This window comes from Astyanax mexicanus, chromosome 22 (assembly GCF_023375975.1).
Source record: "Astyanax mexicanus isolate ESR-SI-001 chromosome 22, AstMex3_surface, whole genome shotgun sequence".
Taxonomy (NCBI): domain Eukaryota; kingdom Metazoa; phylum Chordata; class Actinopteri; order Characiformes; family Acestrorhamphidae; genus Astyanax; species Astyanax mexicanus.
This window is the reverse complement of record NC_064429.1, coordinates 6,431,877-6,459,086: the sequence shown is the minus strand read 5'-3', so window position 1 is coordinate 6,459,086 and position 27,210 is coordinate 6,431,877. Positions and strand designations below refer to the sequence as shown.

The 27,210-nt window shown below is 38.6% G+C and overlaps 3 protein-coding genes across 3 annotated transcripts in view; 2 read left to right on the top strand and 1 right to left on the bottom strand.

Annotated features, from left to right (window-relative positions):
- The window catches only part of slc4a5a (solute carrier family 4 member 5a), a 111,185-nt gene that overhangs the window by 19,467 nt on the left and 64,508 nt on the right, over window positions 1–27,210 (top strand). Inside the window, exons 4-7 of the mRNA XM_022666875.2 lie at window positions 15,780–15,912; window positions 19,390–19,550; window positions 23,282–23,434; window positions 25,579–25,674. Coding sequence (XP_022522596.2) covers window positions 15,780–15,912; window positions 19,390–19,550; window positions 23,282–23,434; window positions 25,579–25,674 — 543 coding nt within the window. The remainder of the gene's footprint in view (window positions 1–15,779; window positions 15,913–19,389; window positions 19,551–23,281; window positions 23,435–25,578; window positions 25,675–27,210) is intronic.
- tacr1a (tachykinin receptor 1a) overlaps window positions 1–27,210 on the bottom strand; it is a 185,060-nt gene that overhangs the window by 156,413 nt on the left and 1,437 nt on the right. The gene's annotated exons all lie outside the window — the stretch shown is intronic.
- On the top strand, window positions 751–3,342 carry LOC125786756 (uncharacterized). The gene is made up of 2 exons (XM_049470229.1): window positions 751–904; window positions 2,553–3,342. Exon 2 carries the CDS (start codon window positions 2,592–2,594, stop codon window positions 3,309–3,311), a length of 720 nt encoding a protein of 239 aa, XP_049326186.1. The 5' UTR covers window positions 751–904; window positions 2,553–2,591; the 3' UTR covers window positions 3,312–3,342.

Here is a 27,210-nt window from a genome sequence, read left to right as displayed (position 1 = left end):
GCTGGAAAATGAAAGCCACATCTCCTTAAAAAGTCACCAGCAGATGACATGACTCTTCAAACCATCACTGATTGGTGGAAACTTCACTCTAGACCTCAAGCAGCTTGGACTGTGTGTCTCTCCACTCTTCCTCCAGACTATGTGTCACACCTTAGCCTGTGTCTGTCCTGTGTTTTTCCCTTTTTTGGTTTTCTGTGCTCCTGCTCTGTTTTCCTGTCTTGTGTCCCCAGCCATGTGCTTTTTTGAGCACATGGCATAGTTTTGTTATTGTCCTGTCTCTACCCTAGCCCTGCCCTAGCCCTGCCCTAGTCATCAGTGTTTTTATCTTGTGTCATATTTGTAACTCCGCCCCCTCATTACCTCCACAGGTGTCCCTAGTGTGTGCCTGTGTATATATACCCCATGTGCTTCTTTGTTCTCTGTCACACTTTTTGTTTGACCGTGTCCTGTTACTCTCTCCATGTTTATATATTTTGTTTAGCCTCAGACCTGCTGTGTTTTTTGTCTACAGTTTTCCAGGTTTGCTCTATGTTGTTTGTTACTTTATTTGTTATTTTGGCTTGTTTGTTTCAGACTTTAAGTTTATCTTCTGGTTCATAGTGTTTTGTTTTAGTTACCTTTTTATTATATTATTCCATAGTGTTTTGTTCTTTGTTAGTTTCTAAATGTCTAATAAAAGTGACTTGCGTTTGCATCCGGCCTTCTCCTCCGTGTTACGCTATGCGTGCTTACGTACTAAGACTTGCTCTTGCCTCTGCTCAATCTCTGGACTTCCTGGCACTGACTGAGACTTGGATCACTCCAGAGAACTCTGCAACTCCAGCTGCCCTGTCATCTGCTTTTGCCTTCTCCCACTCTCCACGGCCAACCGGCAGGGGTGGTGGAACTGGCCTGCTTCTGTCGCGTAAGTGGTCCTTCACTGTACTCTCTTTTCTGCATCTTGACATCTCTTCTTTTGAATTTCATGCTGTCACTATCTCTTTTCCTGTCAAACTCCATATCATTGTTCTCTATCGTCCTCCTGGCCCACTGGGCAACTTCATTGATGAACTGGACACTCTCCTGAGTGGGTTACCGGTTGAATCCTCACTTATCCTTCTTGGTGACTTCAACCTCCCCTCAGAGAAACTACAGTCATCCTGTCTTCTTCCACTTCTGTCTTCTTTTTCTCTCTCCCTCAATCTGTCTGCTCCAACTCACAGAGCAGGAAACACTCTAGACCTTGTCTTTAGCAGACCTGCTCCAGCTCTGGATCTAACTGTGACTCCTCTAGATTTCTCTGACCATCACTTCCTATCCTTCACTCTCTCTCTTCCTGCTCTTCCTACAAACACAACCTCTTCAACTTCCACTATATCTCCCTCCTCTCTTGCCTCAACTATCTTGACCACTCTTCCGAATCCTGACTCCTTCTCTTCCCTCCCTCTGGAAACAGCTACCAACACCTTCCTCTCATCCATCACCTCTTCCATCAACACTCTCTCTCCTCTTACTTGAAGGCCAGCAAAATCCTCTCCAGCCACCCCATGGCTGTCGGATGTTCTACGCAACAACCGTAGAGAGCTAAGGCTAGCCGAGAGAAAGTGGAAAAAATCTCAACAATACTCAGACCTTTGCTCTTACCAATCTCTCCTATCCCGATTTTCAACAGAGGTAACTGCTGCAAAATCCTCTTTCTACAAAAGGAAACTGGAAGAATCAGCATCTGACCCTTGCAAACTCTTCACCATCTTCTCATCTCTTCTAAACCCTCCCACTCCTCAACCTCCCACAACCCTCTCCCCGGATGATTTTGTCAACTTCTTTGAGGAGAAAGTAGCAAATATCTGCCAATCCTTTCCCCCTGCCTCTACCCTTCCCACCAAGCTCTATCTTCCACATTCTACTTCTCTGTCTCAATTCTCTCTGCTTTCCACAGATGAAATCATTCATCTTCTACATTCTAACAATCCAACCACTTGCCCACTTGACCCTTTACCATCTTGAAGAAACCAACTCTAGACAGCTTGGATGTTGGCAACTACAGGCCAGTTTCTCTCCTCTCTTTCCTTTCTAAAGTCCTTGAGCGTGCTGTCTACAACCAACTTTCTCTCTTTCTCACTCAGAACAATCTTCAGGATCCAAACCAGTCTGGCTTCAAACCTGCACACTCTACTGAAACTGCCCTCATTGCAGTTACAGAGAAGCTTCATGCAGCAAAAGTTACCAACCTGTCATCTGTTCTGATTCTCCTTGATCTCTTTGCTGCTTTCGACACGGTCAACCATAACATTCTCCTTTCCATCCTCACCAGTCTTGGAATCACTGGCTCTGCATGGCAGTGGTTTGCATCGTACCTGGAGGACCGTTCCTACCAGGTAACTTGGCAAGGGGCAACATCTGCCCCATGCAGACTCTCCACTGGGGTTCCACAAGGCTCGGTGCTTGGTCCTCTTCTTTTCTCACTCTATACTCGCTCTCTGGGTGAAATAATATCTTCTCATGGATTCTCATACCACTGCTATGCGGATGACACTCAACTAATCCTTTCTTTTCCTCCTTCCGACAATCAGGTTTCATCCCGCATCTCAGCATGTCTCAGTGATGTCTCGATGTGGATGAGTTCTCATCACCTAAAACTCAACCCCAGCAAGACTGACCTTCTGTTCATCCCAGGAACTACGAGCCTTCACAACAATATCTCCATCTCTTTCGACAACTCACTGGTCACTCCATCGGCAGAAGCACGAAGCCTTGGTGTAGTAATGGATGACCAGTTATCATTCTTGAGCCATATTGCAAGTCTGACTCGGTCATGCAGATTTCTCCTGAACAACATCCGAAGAATTCGACCGTTTCTGTCTCAGGAAGCCACTCAGGTGCTTGTGCAGTCTCTTGTCATCTCAAGACTTGACTACTGCAACTCTCTACTGGCTGGTCTTCCACTGCGAGCCACCAAACCACTACAATTAATTCAGAATGCTGCAGCACGACTCGTCTTCAATCTTCCGAAGTTCAGTCATGTGACTCCTTTGCTGCGTTCCCTCCACTGGCTTCCTGTTGCCGCCCGCATCCGATTCAAAATCCTGACGCTGGCCTACAAGGCAAAAAACGGACCAGCTCCTTCATACTTGATGGCGATGGTCAAAGCCAGATCTGCACCAAGAGCTCTTAGAGCTTCCCGTACGGCTCGGCTCGAACCTCCATCACTCAAAACACACAGAAAACAGACATCCAGACTCTTCTCTGTGCTGGAGCACCAAGGTGGTGGAATGAACTTCCACTGGATGTCAGAACAGCAGAGTCACTCGCCGTCTTCAAACGTCGACTGAAGACACATCTTTTTAAAGAGTTCCTAAACTAAAAAAAAAAAAAAAGGTTCCTAGGGTTCTTAACATGATTAAGCTCTATGTATCTCTTGATCCTGGTCTACAAACTAGCTTTGGATATCTTAAGTAACTTTGAAGCACTGTTGAAAGTCGCTCTGGATAAGGGCGTCTGCTAAATACCGAAAATGTAAATGTAAATGTAAGACTTGTGTGGACTTCCTACTAAAATGTTGTGTACGCTCAGAGCTGAAAAGTTCTGTATGCACAAAAAAATCTGGATTTATCAAACTGTGCATTGGCAGAATCCCCTGTATTCTCTCTAAGTACATCACAATCAACTTGAAATCAAGTGCATGTGCACAAACACATCACACCTGCCATGACTCCTCCCTTAATTATGCAGAGTATAATGTAATAATAATAATAATAATATGCAAGGCACGTAGCGTAGCACCTGTCTTCTAAGTAATTTAATAATTACCCATGTTTTGAATTAATTATTCTAAACTGGATAATAAATGCTTTTCTTTTTTAAATGATTTAAATGTGTTGCTTACCGAGAAGCCACCCGTCACGCACTCATCTTGTAATTTTATCCCAACCCAACCAGGCTCTTGGAAATCTGAAACGGTTCATAAACCAGTCATCATCATGGGCCAAAAAAACATAATGGTCACGGAAAACACGCTCTTGACGAATTCGGCCATTAGAAATATATTTCAATAATGCCAACGCTGCTATCTACAACAACTCCAGCGCAACATTTTATTTATTTTTAAGATTATTTCAGTAAGCCAAGCCATTTACTGTTTAATTGTCTGATTAATTTACTTTATTTTATCCAATAATGGCTTTACTACAATGTGTGCGTAAAGGATATCTTAAAGTTGAAATTTCAATGCATCGTCTCTAAGTGTAGCCAAATGACAAAAACACAATACATACATACAAAAAAAATACAAATGCCTGAAATGACAGTGCCGTGGGGAAACACACTTTCTCACGTGAGGAGGTGTGTGTGTGATGTCAGCGGGTGGTGCGTTCTGGGTAGTGTAGTTGTTAGACTGAAAAGTGTGAAAGGAACAGAAGCGCCAACAGCACCAGGCGTGACAGATGGTTTGGAGAGACATGTCATCTGCTGGTGTTGATCCACTGTGTTTTATTATCAAGTCTAAAGTCAGTGCAGTTTTATTTTCCCACAAAATCTTACAGAACTTCATGCTTCCCTCTGCTGAGGTAACTTTTATAGAGGTGCAGATTTCATTTCATTTTCCAGCAGGACTTGGCACACTGCCCACGCTTCCAAAAGTACCAATTGATCTTATATTGTATTTAAATTATCTGAGAAATAAATGCTTAAAATAGGTCACTCTCATACTCTGTGTGTAGAACATCTATATAATATATGAGTTTCACATTTAATTAAAAATGTTTTATTTACACAGCTTTAATGAAGCCATTCAGTCTGAATGAGACAGCATGGATCAATTCTTTATCCTTCTTCAGCGGATGCAGCATTCCATCAACATGAACTACATGAATGATCTAATAAGAGCTTGGCAGCAGTGAAGCCTTAGACGAGTCTTTATGACAGCTGACATACTGATGACTTCTGGTCAAGGTCAACCCATGGAAACTCTGTCCAAGCCAGACATTTCAAATCCCTCTAAAAAGATGCAGTTTTTTTGTGAAAAACCAACATTTCACCGTTCCTGCTCGCTTTTCTTAGGAATACAATGATGCTTGTGTTTCAACCCTGACAGATTCAGAAGCTGTAGGAAATTTAATTGACAGAGACTTCAGCTTCCTATTCTTCTGAACCCCTTTACATCCCTGCTGAGCTGGGAAACCACCAGCACTGCAAAGATTAATGAATCCATCGTAGTTTACACAGGCTTTTTTTTTTTTTATTCAGAATCCATTTTTGCACACATCGCAGAGTCTCCCCAGAGTCTCCTGGGAAGGCTGTAAGTGCTTGGTCACACCGGCTTAGCCTTGCACAACCTTATCATATCAGTGCAAAATGCTTGTAAAATTGCTGAAGCGAGCCGCCATAATGTCACCAGTTGCCTGGGCCTTACAGGATAAGAGAGACGATGATGGTTTAAGGACTTTAATTGATTATATGAGGCTTATTGCCGCCATCATTAGGAATTTTACCTCTTTGTTTACGTTCCAGAAGCCTTTGAACACGTCAGCAGAGCCAGGTTTGCTGAAAAACTTGGCTTTCAGTTATGTCTCAGGCAGATATGTCAATGGTTCAATCAGGTGTCAATCAGTTTGTAACTTGTCATTCCCTTTAAGAGGCAGCTGAGCTCTGACTTTGGCACGTTCGTATCTTAACAGCGCAGCGCTTTGCAGCAGAGACAGATACTGACCTGTGCATTAACGCTGTGAAGATACGCTTTATTCTGTTTATTGTTGAGTTAAATCTATAGGAATGAACTCTGATGATTGTTGATTGTTGACAGGGTTTTAATCAGTCAGCAGAGCTCCTGTGTTTGTTTCCCAGCGCTAAAATAACAACACGCTAGAAATTTACCTGAACACACCTCACTTCCAGACCACCACACCAAACCATCAGTGTAGATTTATTTTTAAACTCTGACAATTTTTTGCCAGTATAGGGACCCAGGTCTTGCCACAAGAGGGCTTAAAAGTAAAAGTGCTATCTTCTCCATCCTATAAAGAGTCTCTCGAAGGCTTCTTTTGGGAAGTGTACCTCCTGGTGAGAGACCGTCAATTGCTAAACATGCCTAGGTAGGACACAGTCAAATACATTTTGCCCACGTGAAAGACGTTGAGAGGGGGGACACATTTGGACTGAGACAAAGCTTTTGTCTTCATTCATTGAAGTGCCATTGCCATGAACAATAAACCTGGACTGTTTATTGTCTCTAGTAACAAATCCAGGTTCTGTTTGGGATCTTGCAAAATCGTGTTAAAGGTCATGTTTGCTGGGGAGCCATCGCATACAAGAGTCATTCGCACCTAGTAGTAATACATGGGGCACTAACTCACTATCTCACCGGTATGTGCTGAACATCTTGCTGCCACAAGTGTTGCCCCTTATGAAAGGGCTTCCAAATTATATTTTACAGCAGGATAATGAGTCTATTAGAGTGGGAAAAAATTAAGGTACCGCTTCCGTTTCTGAATCAGTCTGTTTTGTCTGATTTTGCTATTTATCGGTAAATGTTTAAGTAAAATGAACATTGTTGTTTTATTCTATAAACAACAAAGAAAAGCAAAAGAAAAAAGAAAGAAAAAGAAACAGCAAAGAAAGAACGTTCATATTCATAAAAAAGTTTTAAGAGCTCAGAAATCAATATTTGGTGGAATAATCCTGGTTTTTAATCACAGCTTTCGTGCATCTTGGCATCATGTTCTCCTCCACCAGTCTTACACACTGCTTTTGGATAACTTTATGCTGCTTTACTCCTGGTGCAAAAATTCAAGCAGTTCAGTTTGGTTTGATGGCTTGTGATCATCCATCTTCCTCTTGATTAAAATCAAGTGTCTCTTATTTTTTTCCAGAGCTGTATAATGGTGTGTATTGATGATGTCCTACTATGGTGGAATTAGAAAAACACATAGCATTGGTGCTCCAACATTTATTTAAACAATTACCATTTGTCTCCACTATATTATTGGTGTAAACTCACCATTCATATGGTTTCAAATGGATGTTTTCAAGGTCAGAGCACAAGGTCAGAAAATCAAACCCTGTCAGTCTCTTTCTGTGGTATCGGTCAAATTACTGAATTGGATGGTTCCTCCAGTTCAATTCCAGCAGAAGTGGAGTCAATACCTGCTTCAGGCTAAAATCACACATAATTACAAATGAGTAAGAGTCTTTAATGCCTCCTTACAGGTCAATCTTTTCCAGTGTCAAGTACCCGCCACAATTGGTCCCCTGGGTAGGTCAACTCTTAGAGGGTGTTGAAACTGTTGAAAGATGATTGGTCAATCAGTTTTGCAGTTAAACTAATGAGGATGAGTCCAAGAGTGCACAATCCAAGAGCGCTGTCCAATGAAAAACTCTTATCTCCAAAACAGCAACTTTACAGGAGAGAGAAAATACCTTGTACATTTTTTTAGTGGAAGTCAATGTAAAAATAGTTTATTTTAGGTCATTTTGAAGAGTTTCTATTGGTCCGTTCATCAAGAAATTTTGGCACAGTGTATAGGACAGTCTGTTCAAATTTTGTAGTAAACTTAAAATCGACAAAAATAGAGATAAGTGTTTTTCATAGAACAGCGCAGATAATTGGCCTGACTCTTTATGTGAGAAAAGGATGGCTTCAGAGTGTCAAAAAGGATGGCAAAGGATGGCTTCAGATTTACTTCTCCTTATTATTCACTCTGATGCTGGGATATCTGACTGGAAAGTTAAAATATATATTAGTGTGCTGCTTTCTTGTTGTATGTTTGCAGTAGTCAAGAGATTCACACCTAATTTATGGGGACCATGTGTTTTATGGGAGGGGCACTGGCCCCCATTGCCCCACCCCAACCCCAAGAACCACTACAGCAACAATCGTGGAAATTTTGGCTTTTTTATGGACTTTTAACACCATATCTTAAAATCTGGTTGTGTTTTGAAATTCAGTAGCTGTTATTGGCCTCCAGTGCTCGAAGAATATGTGTGTAAAGCCACAATGGGTGGACTAATTCCTCTATAAGAGGTGACTGCAGGTGACTTCCCCCAAAAAACACCCATAATTAATTAAGAGAATTAGTTCATGCCTTTTGGGCATTTTGAGACGTCCAAAGCGTTTTTTTGTGCCCTCACGATACCAAAGACACACCAACATGCCCTTAATCAAACTGCACAAGGCGTAATTGACCGGTGTACTATAAATTTCTAAATTAGTAAAATTACCAACTGTGTGGTAGCTTTTGTTTACATTCCTCCCCTGTCTCTCTCTCTGTCGCTCTCAACGTGACTTTAGTTTTTCTGCATATTCTCGTTTTTCTACCATTTTTTTTTACCATCTCCTTATAAGGGCGTTTTTTTTCTGGGCCATGTCCCAGTTCACTATAGCCGGGGCAGTGGTAGTGTATTGTAAAGCAAACCCTGAAGACACAGGTTCGATCCCATGTGAGGAGCGGTGCGTTCATTCATTTATTTTTTCCTTTTTTCTTGGGTTTACCTGCTTTAAGATCTACAGTTTTACAATTGGGTTCAAAAACCCTCTGGGCTGGAGAGCTACTAGTCTGTAGCACTCCATCCCATTGCTGACCCCTGTTTTATATAATCAACCTGATAACAATTAGACAAAAAATTGGCTAAATCGAGCAGATTTGCATTATGAAATAATGATATTGACTAATGTGTATTGTCTCTGTTTTTTCAATAAATAAATCCAATCAAAACTCAAATCAAATCAAGATTCAACCGTTAAAGTCTGCAGGTACCACCTTTTTGCTTCTGATGGAGTTTATCTATTATTTGATCATCACTCAGATAAAGGTGATTACTGTTGTCTTGGATTTGTCAAGAGCAGCTTCCTTGTCCGTTTACTTATGACACGTTAATCCTTCAGTTTATTGCAGTTCTTTCCAGTTCAGTGAACCCAGTTCAGATCTGTCCTTGTGTCTAATTCGAGGGGCATTTTTCAAAAATGTCCTCCTGTACTTTTCTAACCAGTTCCAGTCCATTCTGGGTCAAATGTGAAGCACAGTGAACCCCAGCATTAATCCATATTGATTATCTGTCTGGCTATTCCCCGTCTGTTTTCCATGGAAATCCACTTTCTGTGGAAGCTTTGAGTAGAACAAAGCAAGAAGCCTTTCAACACATAAAACAAAATATCAGGGCGGCTTTGGTTTTTGACCAATTTGCAGATATTTGCTGCAGTTGTTATGCTATCAAGTGATTACCCTTTGATTTTATCTGTCAGCTGTATTTTATCATGAATTGTTGAGAGCAAAAATATGTTTAAGTGTTGAAATACAGCTCTGGAAAAAAGAGACCACTTCAGTTTCTGAGTCAGTTTCTCTGATTTTGCTATTTATAGGTTTATGTTAGAGTAAAATAAAAAATAAAACATTGTTGTTTTATTCTATAAACTACAGACAACATTTATCCCAAATTCCATATAAAAATATTGTCATTTAGAGCATTTATTTGCAGAAAATGAGGAATAGCTGAAATAACAAAAAAAAAAAAAGATGCAGAGCTTTCAGACCTCAAATAATGCAAAGAAAACAAGTTCATATTCATAAAGTTTTAAGATTTCAGAAATTAATATTTGGTGGAATAACCCTGGTTTTAATCACAGTTTTAAACATGCATCTTGGCATCATGTTCTCCTCCACCAGTCTTACACACTGCTTTTGTATACCTTTATGCTGCTTTACTCCTGGTGCAATTATTCAAGCAGTTCAGTTTGGTTTGATGGTTTGTGATCATCCATCTTCCTCTTGATTATATTCCAGAGGTTTTCAATTTGGTAAAATCAAAGAAACTCATAATTTTTTTTAAGTGGTCTCTTATTTGTTTGCAAGCTGTAATCAATTGTGGAAAGATGGGGCCTTTCTATCTAAAAACCCTAAATAAAAACAAAATGGTATTTGTCCTGACTGGATTAGTTGAGTGGTCCAGTGGACTAAGGCGCTACCACTATGTTCGGGAGATCCCTGTTTCGAATCTCGGTCATGCAGCTTGCCATCAGCTGCCGAAACCCTGAGAGAACACGATTGGTGCTGCTCTTTCTGGGTGGGTACAGTAGATTGCGCTCTTTCCACCCATCGCTCCTAGGGTGATGTGGATCAGCACAAGGCTGCGTCTGTGAGCTGATGTATCAGAACCGAGTCGCTGCGCTTTCCTCCGAGCATCAGCAGCAGTTTAAAAAGAGGTGGAGTCTGAATTCACATGTATCGGAGGAGGCATGTGCTAGTCTTCACTCTCCTGGTGTGTTAGGGCACCACTAGTGATAGGGGGAGTCCCAATAAGTGTGTTGGGTAATTGACCTTGTGGCTAATAACTGTAACAGAAGAGAGAAGAGAGAAAGAGGGAAACAATGGCATCCATCTGCTTCATCATCATCCATAAACTTTGGACTTTGGTTGTTGACTCATTGCAGATTGCTGCAGTTATTATGCTAATAAGTAAAGACAGAAATTTCTTGATGTTTTGTGCAAATATGTAAATAAATTAGCTTTTGGCCATTACCCTTTGATTTCACCTGTCAGCTGTAATTTATCATGAATTGTTGAGGGCAAAGATATTCTCCCAACCCATTTTTAAATTCTGAAATATGTCAGAAGGTCATGCAAGCTGTAATTAATTATGAAGATATGTGGCTTTTCTACAACCCCAAATCAAAAAAGTTGGTATTGAGTTGGAACAGCCTGGAAAAACTCATTGTTTCTTACACTTACTTTGACTTTTATTTGATCGCAGACAGTATGAACCCAACATTTAACATTTATTTTATGTTTTGTCTTGTTTTATTATTATTTTTATTTTAGTTTTTAGTTTTTCATTCAAGATTTGTCTTCAGATATATCTGTGAGGTAAATTTCTGGCTTGGTGGCGGTGGGAAATACAGGAGCTCCACTGACTGATTAAAACCCTGACAACAGTCAACAGTTAGCTGCCTAATCCTATCTTATGCGAGCTGCACCACACGAATCTGACATTTACATCAACAACAGTAAACAGAACAAAGAATAAAATATCATTGCTGTTTTGTTAAATGAGCTGCTGAGACGCACAAAAGCACCACACTGTTAAGATACGAATGTGCCAAAGTCAGAACTCACTCGACTCTTAAATAGAATGGCAACTGACACACTGATTGGTTTGTTTCATGTTATGCCCAAAATTAACCACACCATTTATTAATTAAGAGAATTAGTTCTTTTTGAGCTGCCCAAGGCGTATTTTTTTGCGCTCTCACGAAACCAAAGACACATTGACACGCCCTAAATCCAGCTGCAAGATTCACAATTGACCAGTGCACTATAGATCACTAAAAGTAATTTTACTTTGAGTAATTCTGCTACAGCATAATCAGTTTTCCATCATAAAATCTATATTTTTGCGCTGCATGCGCTGAACTGAACTGTGCTGGATGTGATGATATCAGCTGTTTAAAAGCACCAGAGCTCATTTAGCTGTCAAGGTTCTGGCAGCAGCAGCAGCAGCAGCAGCAGCAGAGGTTTAAAGCAGAACGGATTCTGTTTCCCAGAAGGTGACCCTTGGATTTGGCTTGGGCTGCTGAGCTTTGATGGCACTGGACTCTGTCTCACCATGATCCAACCAAGCTCTCAATTCCTGGACTCTGGATTTGGCTCCTTGTTCAAGCTCCAGGGGGTTTGTTCTGGAGTTTATAAAAAAGAAAGACTGCTTCAAAAGTTCACAAGCTGCTTTTTTGATGATGTGCCAGGTTCCTTGGCTTATTAATAGTGGTGTCAATCGATTACTTTATTATAAACATCTCATTTCTGAATTAGATCTTTAGAATTAGCTGTATAAAAGTATAAAAGAGCGTTTTCACACCTGTAGTTGTGTTATGGTTTCTATGATCTGGATCAGTTGATTAGTTTGTTTATTTAGAGCGTTTCTCTCTCTGCTTGGTTTGTTTTCACACAGGCATATAAACCTAAACACTTTCAAATGTGCACCAATAAACCATGTAAGCATGCAATCGTCTCTTCTGATTGGTCAGAGCTGTCTGGTGTGGGAGCAAGAAAGTAAATATAGTGGGAAGATTCTGTGTTTCAGTGTGTATATCTGTATTTAAAGCAGTGTGAAAATTTGCTTCTGCGCTTTTAAACACAGTGTGTTTAATGCAGGGGTGTCCAAACTACGGTATCAAACTAAGGTATTTTAGAAATAGAATGAAAGTTGTCCCGCTGTTAGGCAGGTTTTTATAATGTGAGATTCAAAGTTTGAACGCTAGGTGTCAGGAACGGGGCAAAGAGTCAGAGAGAGAGCAGAAAAACGGGGCAAAAAAGTCTAAAAGCGGAGAGGGTGCGCATTTCTAGCGCAGAAAAACGGGCCAAAGAGTCTAAAAGTGGAGAGAGTGCGCATTTCTGGTGCAGAAAAACGGGCCAAAGAGTCTAAAAGTGGAGAGAGTGCGCATTTCTAGCACAGAAAAACGGGGCAAAGAGTCTATAAGCGGAGAGAGTGCGCATTTCTGGTGCAGAAAAATGGGGCAAAGAGTCTAAAAGCGGAGAGAGTGCGCATTTCTGGTGCAGAAAAACGGGCCAAAGAGTCTAAAAGCGGAGAGAGTGCGCATTTATAGCGCAGAAAAACGGGCCAAAGAGTCTAAAAGCGGAGAGGGTGCGCATTTCTAGCGCAGAAAAACAGGCCAAAGAGTCTAAAAGAGGAGAGAGTGCGCATTTCTAGCGCAGAAAAACGGGGCCAAAGAGTCTAAAAGTTGCCGTAATTAATGAGTTTAATATTAAGAGACTTCATGAAATGAAACATCAATTTGAAAAATCTTAGTTTACACAACACTGTCAAAGATAAAGATAGTAAGTCAAGTAAAATGGTGTGTAAATGAAATAATCAGGAAAATGTATTATTTAAAGTGGTATATTTCATTATGTGTTTTATTACAGAGTCTGTGGCCCGTGACTTCAAATATATTTCTCCTTCTGGCCCCCAACAAAAAAAGTTTGAACACCCCTGGTTTAATGGGACGTGCAGCTGCACAGATGTGAGCAGTGAACTCTGCACATACCGCGCTGTTAGTGTGTAATCAGCATGGAGCAGCAGCAAGAACAGTGTTTGTTCATAGCAGTATATTATCTGGCTTATATATCAGATTAAACTGAGCCTTATCAGCAGTTTAGCTCAATAAAAGAACCACAAGCAAAACGACCCAGAAAAAAAATCTGGGTGGGGCGAGGTTGATTATGGCGGAAGTTGGGGTCAACATTGACAGCCCTAATTATTTGATATACCATCCACCAACGTGTGCTTCAGATAGTATGTTGCTTATAAGAAATGGGTTTATCAACAAAACAGCAAAACAATGTCTCTGTCTAACTGGTAGATTTAGCAGCTAAAATCTTCGATACAGGTAGGCCTGTCATGATAAGATTTTTTTTTTTTAACTATACAGTATATTGTCCCAGAAAACAAAAAAATATTTTTGTAATTTTATGACTATTAAATGCCACTGACATAATGATAGCAGAATAGCATAAAAAAGAAACGATACACTTTTTAAAAGGCAGCTAAAAAATTAAAAAAACATTTATTATAATTAGTTTGGGAATTATTTACTTATTTCTTCACCTACTTTTTATGGAGTCACAGTAGTTAAAGCATGACTGAGTAAAACACTGTTCACTGTTATACGTGTGAACAAACATAAATAAACACAATAGACGATTATATCACGATTATCAAAAATTATTGAGGTCATGTTTGTTTATTTATTGTACGATAAATCGATGTTGCAATTATTGTGACAGGCCTAGATCCAGCATATGATGTACGATGTTCTATTCAGACTGTTATCATAAACAAACCCAAAATCAATCCAGATTCTGTGATGTAGCATTACTGCAGAAAAGTACTGTACACTGATCCCTTTCCAGGGATATCAGTGCATTTTTCACGCCTGAGTTAAGTGTTGGGAGTTAAGTAATTCTACTACAGCATTTTTGTCTATATTTCGCTTAGTTTCTATGTTGCTTTTGGGGAAACTCATCACAAATATGTTAGAAAGTAGTCTGGGATGTAGGGGTCTGTTTTTAATGCTATTTTACTTTATATAAAGGTATGGCGTGATATTTACAATATAGCAAAGTAACAGATCAAACTGGGGGCTCATGCGCACGTGAGCTCCTCCACTCATCCGTACTTGACTTGCAGCACTACAGGGGTTGGACAATGAAACTGAAACACCTGGTTTTAGAGCACAATAATTGATTGTGGTGACGGACAGTTCTGGTGGAAATAGGAGAGTTGAGGTGCACATTGAATTCTGCCGTGATTTGATCAGCCGTGGTTTTATGTTTTTTGGATCCAATCCGGGTTAGCACCCGAACATCCCTTTCAGACAGCTTCCTCTTACAGCGTCCACAGTTAATCCTATTGGATGTGGTTGGTCCTTCTTGGTGGTATGCTGACATTACCCTGGATACCGTGGCTCTTGATACATCACAAAGACTTGCTGTCTTGGTCACAGATGCGGCAGCAAGACGTGCACTAACAATTTGTCCTTTTTTTAACTCTGGTATGTCACCCATAATGTTGTGTGCATTGCAATATTTAGAGCAGTAAAACTGTGCTCTTACCCTGCTAATTAAACCTTCTTACTCTGCTCTTACTGGTGCAATAATGTGCAATTAATGAAGATTGGCCACCAGGCTGCTCCAATTTAGCCATGAAACCTCCCACACTAAAATGAAGACAGGTGTTTTAGTTTCATTGTCCAACCCCTGTATGTGTAGCAGTTCTTAATAAACATTGTTCTTATTTACTTATTTAAACAGTGCTCTATTTTACAGTTTAATGCTCTATGTACTAAAAAAATGTGGGGTTTTAATCGGACTCAGGCAGAACGTGCTCAGGCTGGTCTGGCTGGATTTTTTTGGGCTTAGTTGTGATATATGATCAAATTGGTAATGCTGGTCAGTCTATACAGTTTTTGTGGATCAGCTTGGTCAAAAACAGTTTAAAATCCTATAACTACTCAACCTGCTCAGCTGCTACTAGCTTTAGCTTTGGCCTGGGAAGTGAAATTGTAACTGTGAATGAAAATGAAAGATCTTTGTCTTCAACCCAGAACCTAGAAAAACAAGCAGAACTAACCCCCCCACGGCTCATCCCAGCTTTTCCCACGCTGTGTTTTTCATCTTTAACTAGCTGGAGAGCGTCAAGCAAAGACTTCAGTCTAAAATAGCATCTCACGCACACTTCCTGCCCTGTTTTCTCTCAGGAACAGTAATGGGTAATGACTCAAACAGTGCAGGTAGTCTTCACGAACACCGCCAGCCGTCACAACGGCACGTCGAGAGAGTGTTTCGAGTGGAAAAGCAGCCGTACAGCTCATTTGTTGCTTGTGTAAACAGGGGGCTCTTCTGTACAGTGTCGTTTGGCCGTGTGCATTACAGGAAGTCACGGTCTGGTCCAGACTGCAGTTTGGACATTGTGGTTCCTTGTTTTTCATTGGATAGCAACGATATAAACATGGACTTGGTAATTGGACTTCCAATTTGGGTGTAAAACTGCAGTGTTAATGGGTGGGGCTTAACTTCTGTTGGCCGAATGAGAAATCAGCTGTAGATGTGTTCATGGTTCATAATTCACAACTAAACAAGTCTTAAAGCCACAGTAGCAAAAAACATCATCATTTAATAAAATAAGGAAAGGCGGGAACATGGTCACAGCATGTTTTTGCATGAATAACTTTTATATAACATCCTTTTAACGATGAATAACAACCTTTGTGTCTGTTTGTGTGTGTGTGTGTGTGTGTGTGTTTGTGCGTGTTTAAGTGTCCCCAGCGGCGGAGCGACTGCGGTATATTTTAGGTGACGATGAAGACGCCATGCCCACGCCCACCCTCTTTACAGAGATGGACACACTCCAGCATGAAGGGGAGGAGCTGGAGTGGAGAGAATCAGCCAGGTATCATTGCATATACACATACACACAGTTAAACCCAACACAGTTAACCTGGGATACCACTGCAACCCCCTAGTGACCACATGGCAATACCATAGCAACCAGCTAGCAACATTATGAAAACCACCTGGAATACTATTGCAGTCACCTTGCCAGACTGTAGCAAACATCAAATGTCATATGATGAAACACCATAGCAGCCATCTAGCCATTACTTCCCAACATCATAGTAACCACCTGGGACACCACAGCAGTCACGTATGACACCATGTCAAACAGTTAGCAACACTGTAGAAATCACCTAAAGTGACCATCTTGCGACAACAAATGGCTTAATCAAACTTAATAAAAAATCTAGCAACCACCTTAGCAAAACCATAGCAACCATCAAGAACACACCATAGAAGCCAACTAGAAACCACTTATCATCAGGCTAGTGGAATTAGCAGTGCTGCTGACCGGGCTTGGAAAGGCAGGCTAGCAGAATTAGCAACACGCTAGCTAGAGTCGGGCTAGCAGCATTAGAAGAAATGTTAAAAGGGCTGGGAGAGGTGGGCTAGCAGAATTAGCAACATGCTAGCTAGTATTAGGCTAGTGGAATAAGCAGCAATGTTGATCGGACTTGGAGAGTCATTCTAGCAGCATTAGCAGTGCTGTTCACCAGGCTTGGAGAGTCGGGTTAGCAGCATTAGTGACACGCTAGCTAGCGTCGGGCTAGTGGAATTAGCAGCACCGCTGATCGGGCTTGGAGAGCAGGGCTAGCAGCTTTAGCGACATGCTAGTTAGGTAGTGGAATTAGCAGCCCTGTTGAACGGACTTGGAGAGTCGGGCTAGCAGCATTAGCGACACGCTAGCTAGAATCGTGCTAGTGACATTAACGGCACTGTTGACTGGCTTGGAAAGTCAGGCTAGCAGCATTAGCGACAGGCTAGCTAGCACGTGCTGGTGGAATTAGCAGCCCTCTTGAATGGACTTGGAGAGTCGGGCTGGCAGCATTAGTGACACGCTAGCTAGCGTCAGGCTAGTGGAATTAGCAGCGCCCCTGATCAGACTTGGAGAGGTGGCCTAGCAGCATTAGCAGCGCTGTTGATCAGACTTGGAGAGTCTAGCTAGCAGCATTAGCGACACACTAGCTAGAATCGGGCTAATGGAATTAGCAGCGACCCTGACAGGGCTTGGAGAGTCGGGCTAGCAGAATTAGTGAAACACTAGTTACTGTCGGGCTAGCAGCATTAGCAGAAATGTTAAAAGAGATGGGAGAGTTGGGCTAGCAGCATTAGCGACATGCTAGCTAAGTTTTACTAGGCTAGTAAAATTAGTAGCACCGCTGATCGGGCTTGTAGAAGTGGGCTAGCAGCCTTAACAACACACTAGCTAGCATCAGGCTAGTGAAATTAGCAGCCACGCTGACCGGGTTTGTAGAGTGACATGCTAGCTAGTGTCGTGCTAGCGGCATTAGCAGAAATGTTAAAAGAGCTGGAAGACTTGAGCTCGCAGCATTAACAACAATCTTTTAGCACTAGCTAAAATGACCCAATGTTGTCAATACTACACCTAACAGCTAAAGTTAATTTAAACTGAAAGCAAATATTTACTATAACAAACACCTTGTAGCTACATTATCCTATTATTTAGGCTACATAACAACTATTCACCACAAACGTACTGTTTATAAGCAGTGATGGTATAGTTACTTTGAAAAAGTAATCTGATTACTGATTACTGATTACTCCTTTAAAAAGTAACTTAGTTACTTTATGGATTACTTGATTTTAAAAGTAACTAAGTTACTTTACAAGTTACTTTATTAGTTACTTTCAGCAGCTGCAGACACCACCTCCCGCCGCCTTAACATAAACATTATAACCAGTTTTGCCATTATTCCCTTTATTGGAAAATGCATTTTTAACAGCAACAATTTATCTCTATTAAGTTGAACGATTTCCTAAAAAAATACGTTTTTTTTATAAAAATAAAAAAATTAACATAAATATTTTTTAAATAAAAAATAAAATATGGTCTTTCTTGATTTTACTAAACATAAATACTTGTTTTTATAAAAAATATATAAAATAAAGAAAGTCTTTCTTGACCTGACATATTTAACACTGTAAAACTGAACATTGAACCTGTTGTTCTCTGCAGGGCAGCAAGGAGTGGTTTTATAAAACAGAACCGTGTATATGGTCTAGACCAGGGATCACATATTTGCAGACTGTGGTCCGGGTCCGGACCCAGACGTTGTCCAATACGGACCCATACCAGACCCAACTACTGAGAAGGATTTAATTCTGACAGTGTTCATTTAAAGCACCGGAACTTTTCTTGTCTTTACGGTATACGCGCAGTGAACTTCCAATCACGTGTGGTGTAAAATCTTTAAATGCTCTCCTCTGCCAATCAAATTTGTGGCAGACCGCTGCCCTGGCTAGTGAATTGGGACTCGGCCGCAAAAAAAAAAACGCTTTAATAAAGAGAACTGGCGAAAAACGAAAACGGCCAGAAACTAAAGACACGCCGAGCGCGAGAGAGAGAGACGCGTGTGATTGGGGAAGAGCGGAGGGGGAATGGGTAAGGAAGCGGTGTGTGTGTGTGTGTGTGTGTTTGTGGAGGAGATGAGGTGGAGAGAGAGAGAGAGAGAGAGAGAGTAACGCACAGTGACTTAAATAAGTAACTTTAATCTGATTACTGGATTGGAAATAGTAACGCGTTAGATTACTCGTTACTGAAAAAAAGGGTCAGATTAGAGTAACGCGTTACCGACATCACTGTTTATAAGACAATTATACTAATAAAAGTATAATGTTTGGAAATGCCAGATAGCTTAGCTAGCTAGCTAGCATTAGTTAGGTTAGCTAATGGTGGCTAAAACCTTAATTTTCCTTTGATATTAGTAATGTACGCCTCTATGCAGTTTCTGTATCCTTTTAACCAAACCGCTCTTGATAATCAACACCCTATTTTATCCCATTTTTCTACATCATTTATGGTAAAACGCGGTAATATCTGAAGATTTGTGGTTCACGCCATTGTTGAGTGTGAACTTACTTCTAGTTCTTCCCATCACAGCCTCACTTTCAATTAAAAATGGCGGTCACATAAAAAAAAAACAATTGCAGCCGCATAGGACACATAGCAATGACCATATCAACCACTTTACAAAACCATAGCATCATTAAACACAGTGCAGGTGAGCAGATAATTTAAACTTTTAATTTATAGTCTCTTGAGTCATGATTTTATTCAAATTTTGGTTTAAAAAAAGAACGGAATAATTAATGACACACACACACACACATTTACACAATCACACACACACTTACACAGTCTGGTCTGTATAATACAGCCTTCATTGTACAGTGCTATGAATAGCCGTGACATTCTAATACCTTGTTCTTCCCACCAGTCATTAACGCAGATGAAGAGCGTCCCCTCCCCCGCTGCTGTCTCTGCTCTCTCAGCCCTGTGTTCTCCCCTCAGGTGGGTGAAGTTTGAGGAGAAGGTGGAGGAGGGCGGAGAGCGCTGGAGCAAGCCCCACGTCTCCACCCTGTCCCTGCACAGCCTGTTCGAGCTGAGGACCTGCCTGCAGACCGGCGTGGTGCTGCTGGACCTGGAGGGCTACTCACTCCCACAGATAGTAGGTAAGGAGGGTCAGGATTAAGTGTACTGGGATGAGGAACCAGAACTGAGGCTGTTTCAGACTCTTGATGAGTAGATCTGGTGATGACAAACATTCATTTCAGGGAGGTACCCCTGGACCTGGACTTGACCCCCCACCCCCGAACACACACCAAAGGATACCAAAGGAAAATAGAACTTTATCTTTTGGCTATTTTTTAATTCATTTTTAATCATTTAGTCCCCTGTGGGCAATGCTAAAATCACTATTACAGACTGTACAGCGGGAAAGACTTTCATTGTTTTTTACTTTTACCAGACATGGATATACTTTACAGTAGTCTGAGGTGAAATGAGTTTTGATGGGAGCCATGATGCTCCTGAACGCATCCCATCCAGCAGGGAAAAGAATAACACTGCCCGCCCACATTAAAAACTGATTGGCTGACTTAGAGACTCTTTGCAGAGAACAGGCCAATCAGAACCCTCTCTGTTTTGCATCCACTTCATGAATATGCAAACTTGGCAAGTCTGTGATGATACAAGACTCTGGTTAGCTCTGGTTGACCAGTATATATCAATTTTTTTTTTTTTTTTTTTGCTTTCGATGGTTTATAAGCATGGTCAACCTGATCAAACTAGTCAACCATCATAGCCAAGCTTTTTGAGTAAAAAAAAACTTTTTACTATTTTTCCTAGATCTTCAAACTTTAAAACTGGTCAAATTGACCCAAAACATAACAGAAGGGTTAGTCAGTTTATATGCATTCAAACATTTAAAACCTAATAGTTATGTATATATATATATATATATATATATATATATATATATATATATATATATATATATATATATACCATACTAAGGTTAAAATAACACAAAAAAATAAAATCAAGATTTTAATATTTAAAGATTTATTTTTAAAAATAATTTGTTTTTTCGCAAAACGCAATAAATCCATGCCAAGTTTTTTTTTTTCAAAATGTCTTATATATCCTTTGGCATCAATAGAATTTTTTTTCTACTGAAAATGTGCAAAATACAATAATAAATAACAGTAAATTGTACATCTGAATATAATAGTTTGACCATTGGGCCTAAAAACACAAATTTCAAAACATTTCTTTTCGAAAAAGTGCAAAATTTCATTAACGAACAAGACATTAACACTATAAAATCCCCAAAATCACGTTACATTAATGTGCTGTAGTGTAATGTAGTGTAGTGTGGTGTAGTATAGTGTGTATTGTGTGTGTGTGTGTGTGTGTGTGTGTGTGTGAACTGCAGATGACAGCCGGCATTTCCCACCTCCTGAATGCCTCATTTTCTTTACCTTTTCACGTACATGAGACTCTTTTGATGGCTCTCTCTTTTTTCCAATAACTGCTACACGAACAGGCTCCTCTATACCATCAAACCCGCTCATTTTCGCGGACTTTGAGAGTGAAAAACGAAAGTGAAAGTAGGCTACACGAAATGCCGGCCAGCTCAACAGGGCGCGTGTTATAATGTTTACATTAGATAGCTTGTGGAATGCTGCACTGTGATTGGATGAGTGGAGATGTGGCGTTCTGCGGGAAATCAAGACTGGCGTTTGTTGCGTTTTGGAAAGAAAGAGAGAAAGCAGGGCAGTATTACACGGCGGATGTGGCGTTTTGATGAAAATTGAATATTGGCTTTTCAAGAGTGGTCACATAACATTCTGATTCTGTCTCTAACTCATTTTTTTTTTAAATGGCGTTTATCACGTTTTGGTATCAAACTCTTCATATATACACACACACACAGATATATATATATATATATATATATATATATATATATATATATATATATATATATATATATATATACACATATGTAGTCACTAGTACTTGTAGTACTTCAGATCATACTGATTGTTCTTTTAAAGTCCAGCTCCACACCTACTGAGCTGCTCCACGCTGACAGCGTAATTTAGCATTTTAGCTTTATCTCTGGCACAGCCTGTCCAACAGCCAGTGAACCTTTCATTAGTCTAATAACGTTCTGTTACAGCAGGGAACCCGTCGCATTAGAGAGGACGATATTCTGACCAGTGCTGTGGACTTTCCATGAATGTGGGGACAACGTCAATAATTGAAATGGTGCACACCAGTGGCAGTGTGAGCTATGGACCACTGAGGTTACGTGTCATGCTGTAGTCCTCGATATGCCCTTGATATTAAATTATAGCAATAAATGGGGATTAAAAATGGCCTCTATTACATTCTGTATGTAATATGTATATTCAGACCCCTGTACTATTTATTCGACACTGGAAATAAAATTTAGTATTTTGATTTGACTAAATATATGTAAATATATAAAAGTAAATAGATACAATTTTAAGTGAATTTTAACTAAACTGAGTCAAAGTTAGGTAATAACTTGAATCAGTTAAGTTTTGTTTCATCTTAACTGAAGTTTTTTTTTCAAGTATTGTGGGCTTAATAAAGTGGTGGGCTTTTGCTTTTGCATACCTCAGGCAATAAGTTCTGTTTATGATGAAACTGGCACTCATTAGGACCGCCTCAGGAAAGGAAGAGCAAGAGTTTCCACTGTTGTACAGGATAAGTTCTTTAGAGTTACCAGCCTCAGAAACTGCTAAAAGTAATAAGAAATGGTAGTCAATTAATTCTTACTTACTGAAATACTTACAACTTACTTACACTTATATATAGCGGCAGCCAATCGCTCACAGCACACTCTTAACCGGAAATGACCGTCCACCTGGAGGACTGCATCAGATACAGAGGAGTTGACCCAGCACAAAGTGCCAAACCATCCATATCTGGGCATCCATATCTGGGAAACTGCTAAAAGTTAACAGCTCCCCAGATAAAAGGCACCTAAATGCTTCACAGAATATTTTATTTTTATCTTTTTTACTTTTAACCCTTGTGTGGTGTTCGGGTTTTAATTTTTTTTTTTTCATTTTTCATCAAATGATACTAAAAAAATATTTTTTCTAACTCAAACTCATTGGCATTGGCTCATTTTTTGTGAAAAACATATATCAAAACACATTTTCGATAAACACACACTGTACACCCCCCCCCCCCCCTACACATTTATATTACATACAGTATGTTTGGCCAGGGGCTAATAAACATTGCTTCATTTGTAAATTTGAAACTAAACACATTTTCTACTCATATCTTGAGTTTAATTCATTTTCTTTTACATTTTATTAAAAAACTAATAAAAAAAGAGTAGCACTTTTTGAAAGAAATGTAACATAAGAAAGGTAAAGGGCAAATATTAACCATGTAAGCTGTTTATATTGCTTGTAATTTAGGTGAAGCGAGCATGTGTAAAGCATTTTAATGTAAAATTGCTTCATTTTGCTGAATTAAATACAAGTAACAAAGTAAACGAGTAACAAAAATATGAACACCACACAAGGGTTAAGTTACTACATGATTCCTTATGTGTTCCTTTATAGTCTGGATGTCTTGATTTAAGAAGGTGTCCAAAGGTTTGATTGGTACAGTATATTATGAACATTAGTTTTAATAATAAAAAGTTGTAATTGGTCGATGAGCTGCATTACCTCAGCGTTTAAAGGTGAGAGTATGATTGTGGTAATGGTATTAATGGTGTCTTTGGTGTTTTTAAGGGTTGCTGTGTGTGATTAATGTATTATCCAGACTAGACCCTCTACTGCCCCCAGACACTCAGCGCTCCAAAACCGCCCCATAAATCCTGATCTTCTGTCCTTACGTCACGCAGATGACATCATCGAGCGTCAGATCGAGGAGGGCATGATTGGTCCAGAGCTGAGGGATAAGATCAGCTTCGTGTTGCTGAGGAAACACCGGCACCAGACCAAGAAACCCATCCACCGCTCGCTGGCCGACATGGGCAAGGGCAGCTCCGCCCCCCGTGAGTTACACCCAGCTTAAAAAATCACTCAGAAATAAAACTACAGAAACACTCATTGAGCACTGACTTTACTTTAGCATGGGTTTATTTTTATTTTTATGAACTGGACAAAAATGTAATAAAAATATATTTATATTGCATTATTAAATGTTTTAATATAATTTTTTTTCAAAATATATTGTTAACATCATCTCTCAATGACTGGTGTTTATTACGAGTGTTTTACATAAAATAATTATAGTTTCAGACATCTGCATTTTACTGCTTTTTTCCCTGTTGATATCGATTTTAGATTTATATTTTATCTACAAAAATCTAAAAACATATATTGTCATTTAAATTTGGATACATTAAAGAATTTAGACTAGTTGCTAAATATGTCATAATTAAACATTTATAATTATAATAAATAAATAATTAGTGCTAATCTCAAACAGATAGACATTGGATATTGATTGGCTAATACATAACCAGATTTATTTAAAAAAATAAAATAATAAAACTACAGAAATACTGTAAATATAAAATAATATCATGCTACACACACACAAACTTAGCACTGCCATTTATTAATATGGGTTTTTTTTTTCAGGGCTGGACAATCATTTCATATAAACACATCTATATCATCTGTCACTGACTAGCATTTATTACAGGGTGTTTTTAATAAATTGCTATTAGGTTCAGACATCAGATATCTCAATATTAATATCAGAATTATATTTTTAGAAATATATGTGTTAAAGTCAGGCTTAAAGCATGCCCATATATATATCCTCCTGAGACCCAGACCTTTGCTTGGTGTGCATTTTTAGTTTCTTCTAGCTACTCGGGAAGACCTAACAAGTATGAAAACCTTTTATAGGAAGTCGTTTTTTGCAACATTTTGCTAAATATTAACATTTAATTATGTTTCCTTGCCATTTACCTGTGCCATGTTTCTCTCTGGCCTGGCTGTAGAAACTTTTGATTGGGATTCCCGCCATCTTGTTTTTAATCACTTAACTATAAGGTTGTCATGTGACCACTAAATAGTACAGGCGGTGTTTTTGAATGAGGCTAAAGGGTCAACCTTTTAAGGATAATGCTGCAGAGATGCAGAAATGTAATGTCCTCAAGAGGATATATATATATATATATATATATATATATATATATATATATATATATATATATTTTTTTTTTTTCCTGTTTGGCTTGCATATATACATATATATCAACATATTATGGCAAGCTTTGGCTTTTATTATACATTTCCTGTTTGGCTTGCCATACTTGCCATATATATGGCATGCATGTATCACTCTACACACTCACTATGCACTGGCTTTATAATAATATAGGTTTATTTTTATTAGGGCTGGACAATAATTTGATAAAAATAAATTTATATATATACTGTTTATAGCATCTGTCACTGACTGGTTTTCATTACAGGGAGTTTTACATCAATTGCTTATAGGTTTAAACACCTGTTGTGAGCATTTTCCTGCATTATTTCCTGTTAATAATAATAATATCAGAATTATATTATCCATATATCTTTAGAAATGTAAAAATATATTGCGATTTAAATTAAAATTCATAGCTGACACTAAATCATTTAGACTAGTTAGTAAATATGTCATAATTAAAAATTAAGCGTTACCAATAATAATAACAATGTATAATTTGTGATAGATTCTGAATAATTTGTAGTAAAGACTAATCTAAATCTAATTTAAAGTAGATCAGTAGTCATTGGATATTAATTGGCTAATGCATAACCGGATTAATTGAAAACTTAAATTAAACTACAGAAATACTGTAAATATAAATACACTGATTTTATATTTATATAAAATTATTTTTATTAGGGCTGGGCAATAAATTGATATAAATGTGTCTATATTGTAATATGAAATGTTTCAATAACTGATTTTATATGTTTATATATACTGTATACTATTTACAGCATCTTTTTTAGGTTTAGACATCCGTTGTGAAAATTTTCCTGCATTTATATATAAAAATGAAAAAGTAGTCTTAATGCTAATATTAATTATTAATTTATTAATTATTATTGCGTAAATGTATCCAATAAATGGTGTGTGTGTGTATTATATAAATGGCATCCATTTCTCTGTCTGTCTGTCCGTCTGTAGCTCGGAGTCCCTCTCGCAGTCCTGCAGCAGCTTCTGCCTTTAACCGCTCTACAGAGGACCTGCGCAGTAAACAGGGCGGCAGCTACGGGCGACTGCGTGAGTCTCAGTCCAGCTCTGATTACCTTCATTACATTAGCTTTATTTTACTCACTAAATTCGCTAGTTGCATGAGACGACGCTGCCTGTTTCCGGTCTACGACTGGTAGGCGGAGTCATTTCCGCTTTTCAGCGCCGGTCAGCAGACAGTATGGCTTTCTACACGCGATCTCTCCAGGACTTACCAAAAATAACTATAAATGATGTACAGCGCCCAGGAGTAAGAGAGAATATATATATATAAATATTATTTTTGATCTATTTTTAAGTTATTCCCTGTGTCTAGACCCTCTGTAAGTTATAAATATGTATAATGTATACTGGCATCGGGATATATATATAGTTGTTTACTATTGTATATCCTAAGTTTCAAACAGTTCAGTGTGTGATTAACCCAGAACCCATTATTTATAATATATTATATATATATATATTTTATATTTATATTTTGTATATATATATTTTTTATATTTATATTATATATGTATATATATATTATTATTATATATATATATATATATATATATATATATATATATATATATATATTATTTATAAATAATTATGTATATATAGATATAGATAGAGAGAGAGAGATAGATAAGTTCTACCCTGTGTCTAGACCCTCTGTAAGTTATACTGGCATCGGGAGATATATAGTTGTTTACTATTGTATATCCTTAGTTTCAAACAGTTCAGTGTGTGATTAACCCAGAAGTTCTCTAAAATTGTTTGTTAATGTTTAATATGCATTTATATTACATTAGTATTCAAACCGTAAAATATTTGTGTTCCCTCATTATCCCAATAATATGTAAACAACGTTTGTTTTACCTGAATCAATTTTGTATTTTTTTTTTATTCAAAACTGGCTCTGGATTCTTATGGGTCAATTTATTTATTTTTATTGAATAAGCTTGTAAATATGCCTTAAACTTTTCATGTGACCAACAGTAATGAATTTTATAAAAGAAAAACTGGCCCATTGCCTTCGTTATTGGAAATAAAGGCATGAAATAGTATTGTTGTTGAATTTAATTTTTTTGATTTTATTATTAAAATATAACAGTTTGGTATGTTTCCCAGTGTCTCCAAATTTTTATAGAGGATCCTTTAATTATAAAAATAACACAGTCAGTTTTTTTTGTTTTGTGTTTTTCGTTTCTCCTTAACTTTAAAAACACTCATGGTCGCTTTCACTCTGTACTCCTGCCGGCAGTTCTCCCCACAACAACTCCAACCGGAAACTAGTATACCTACCACTCACTACCCGGAAGTTAGGTGGCGCCATCTTGTGCACAGAGCCAATTATCTATAGTGAATAAAACTGAATAACGTATACAGTAGATATGCAATAATTTATAGTAGATATGTGAAAGTAGATACTAAATAACACGTCTTAGATACTGAATAATGCACAGTAGGTACTAAATAATTTATATTAGATACTGAATAATGCACAGTAGGTACTAAATAATTTATATTAGATACTGAATAATTGACAGTAAGTACTAAACAATTTATATTAGATACTGA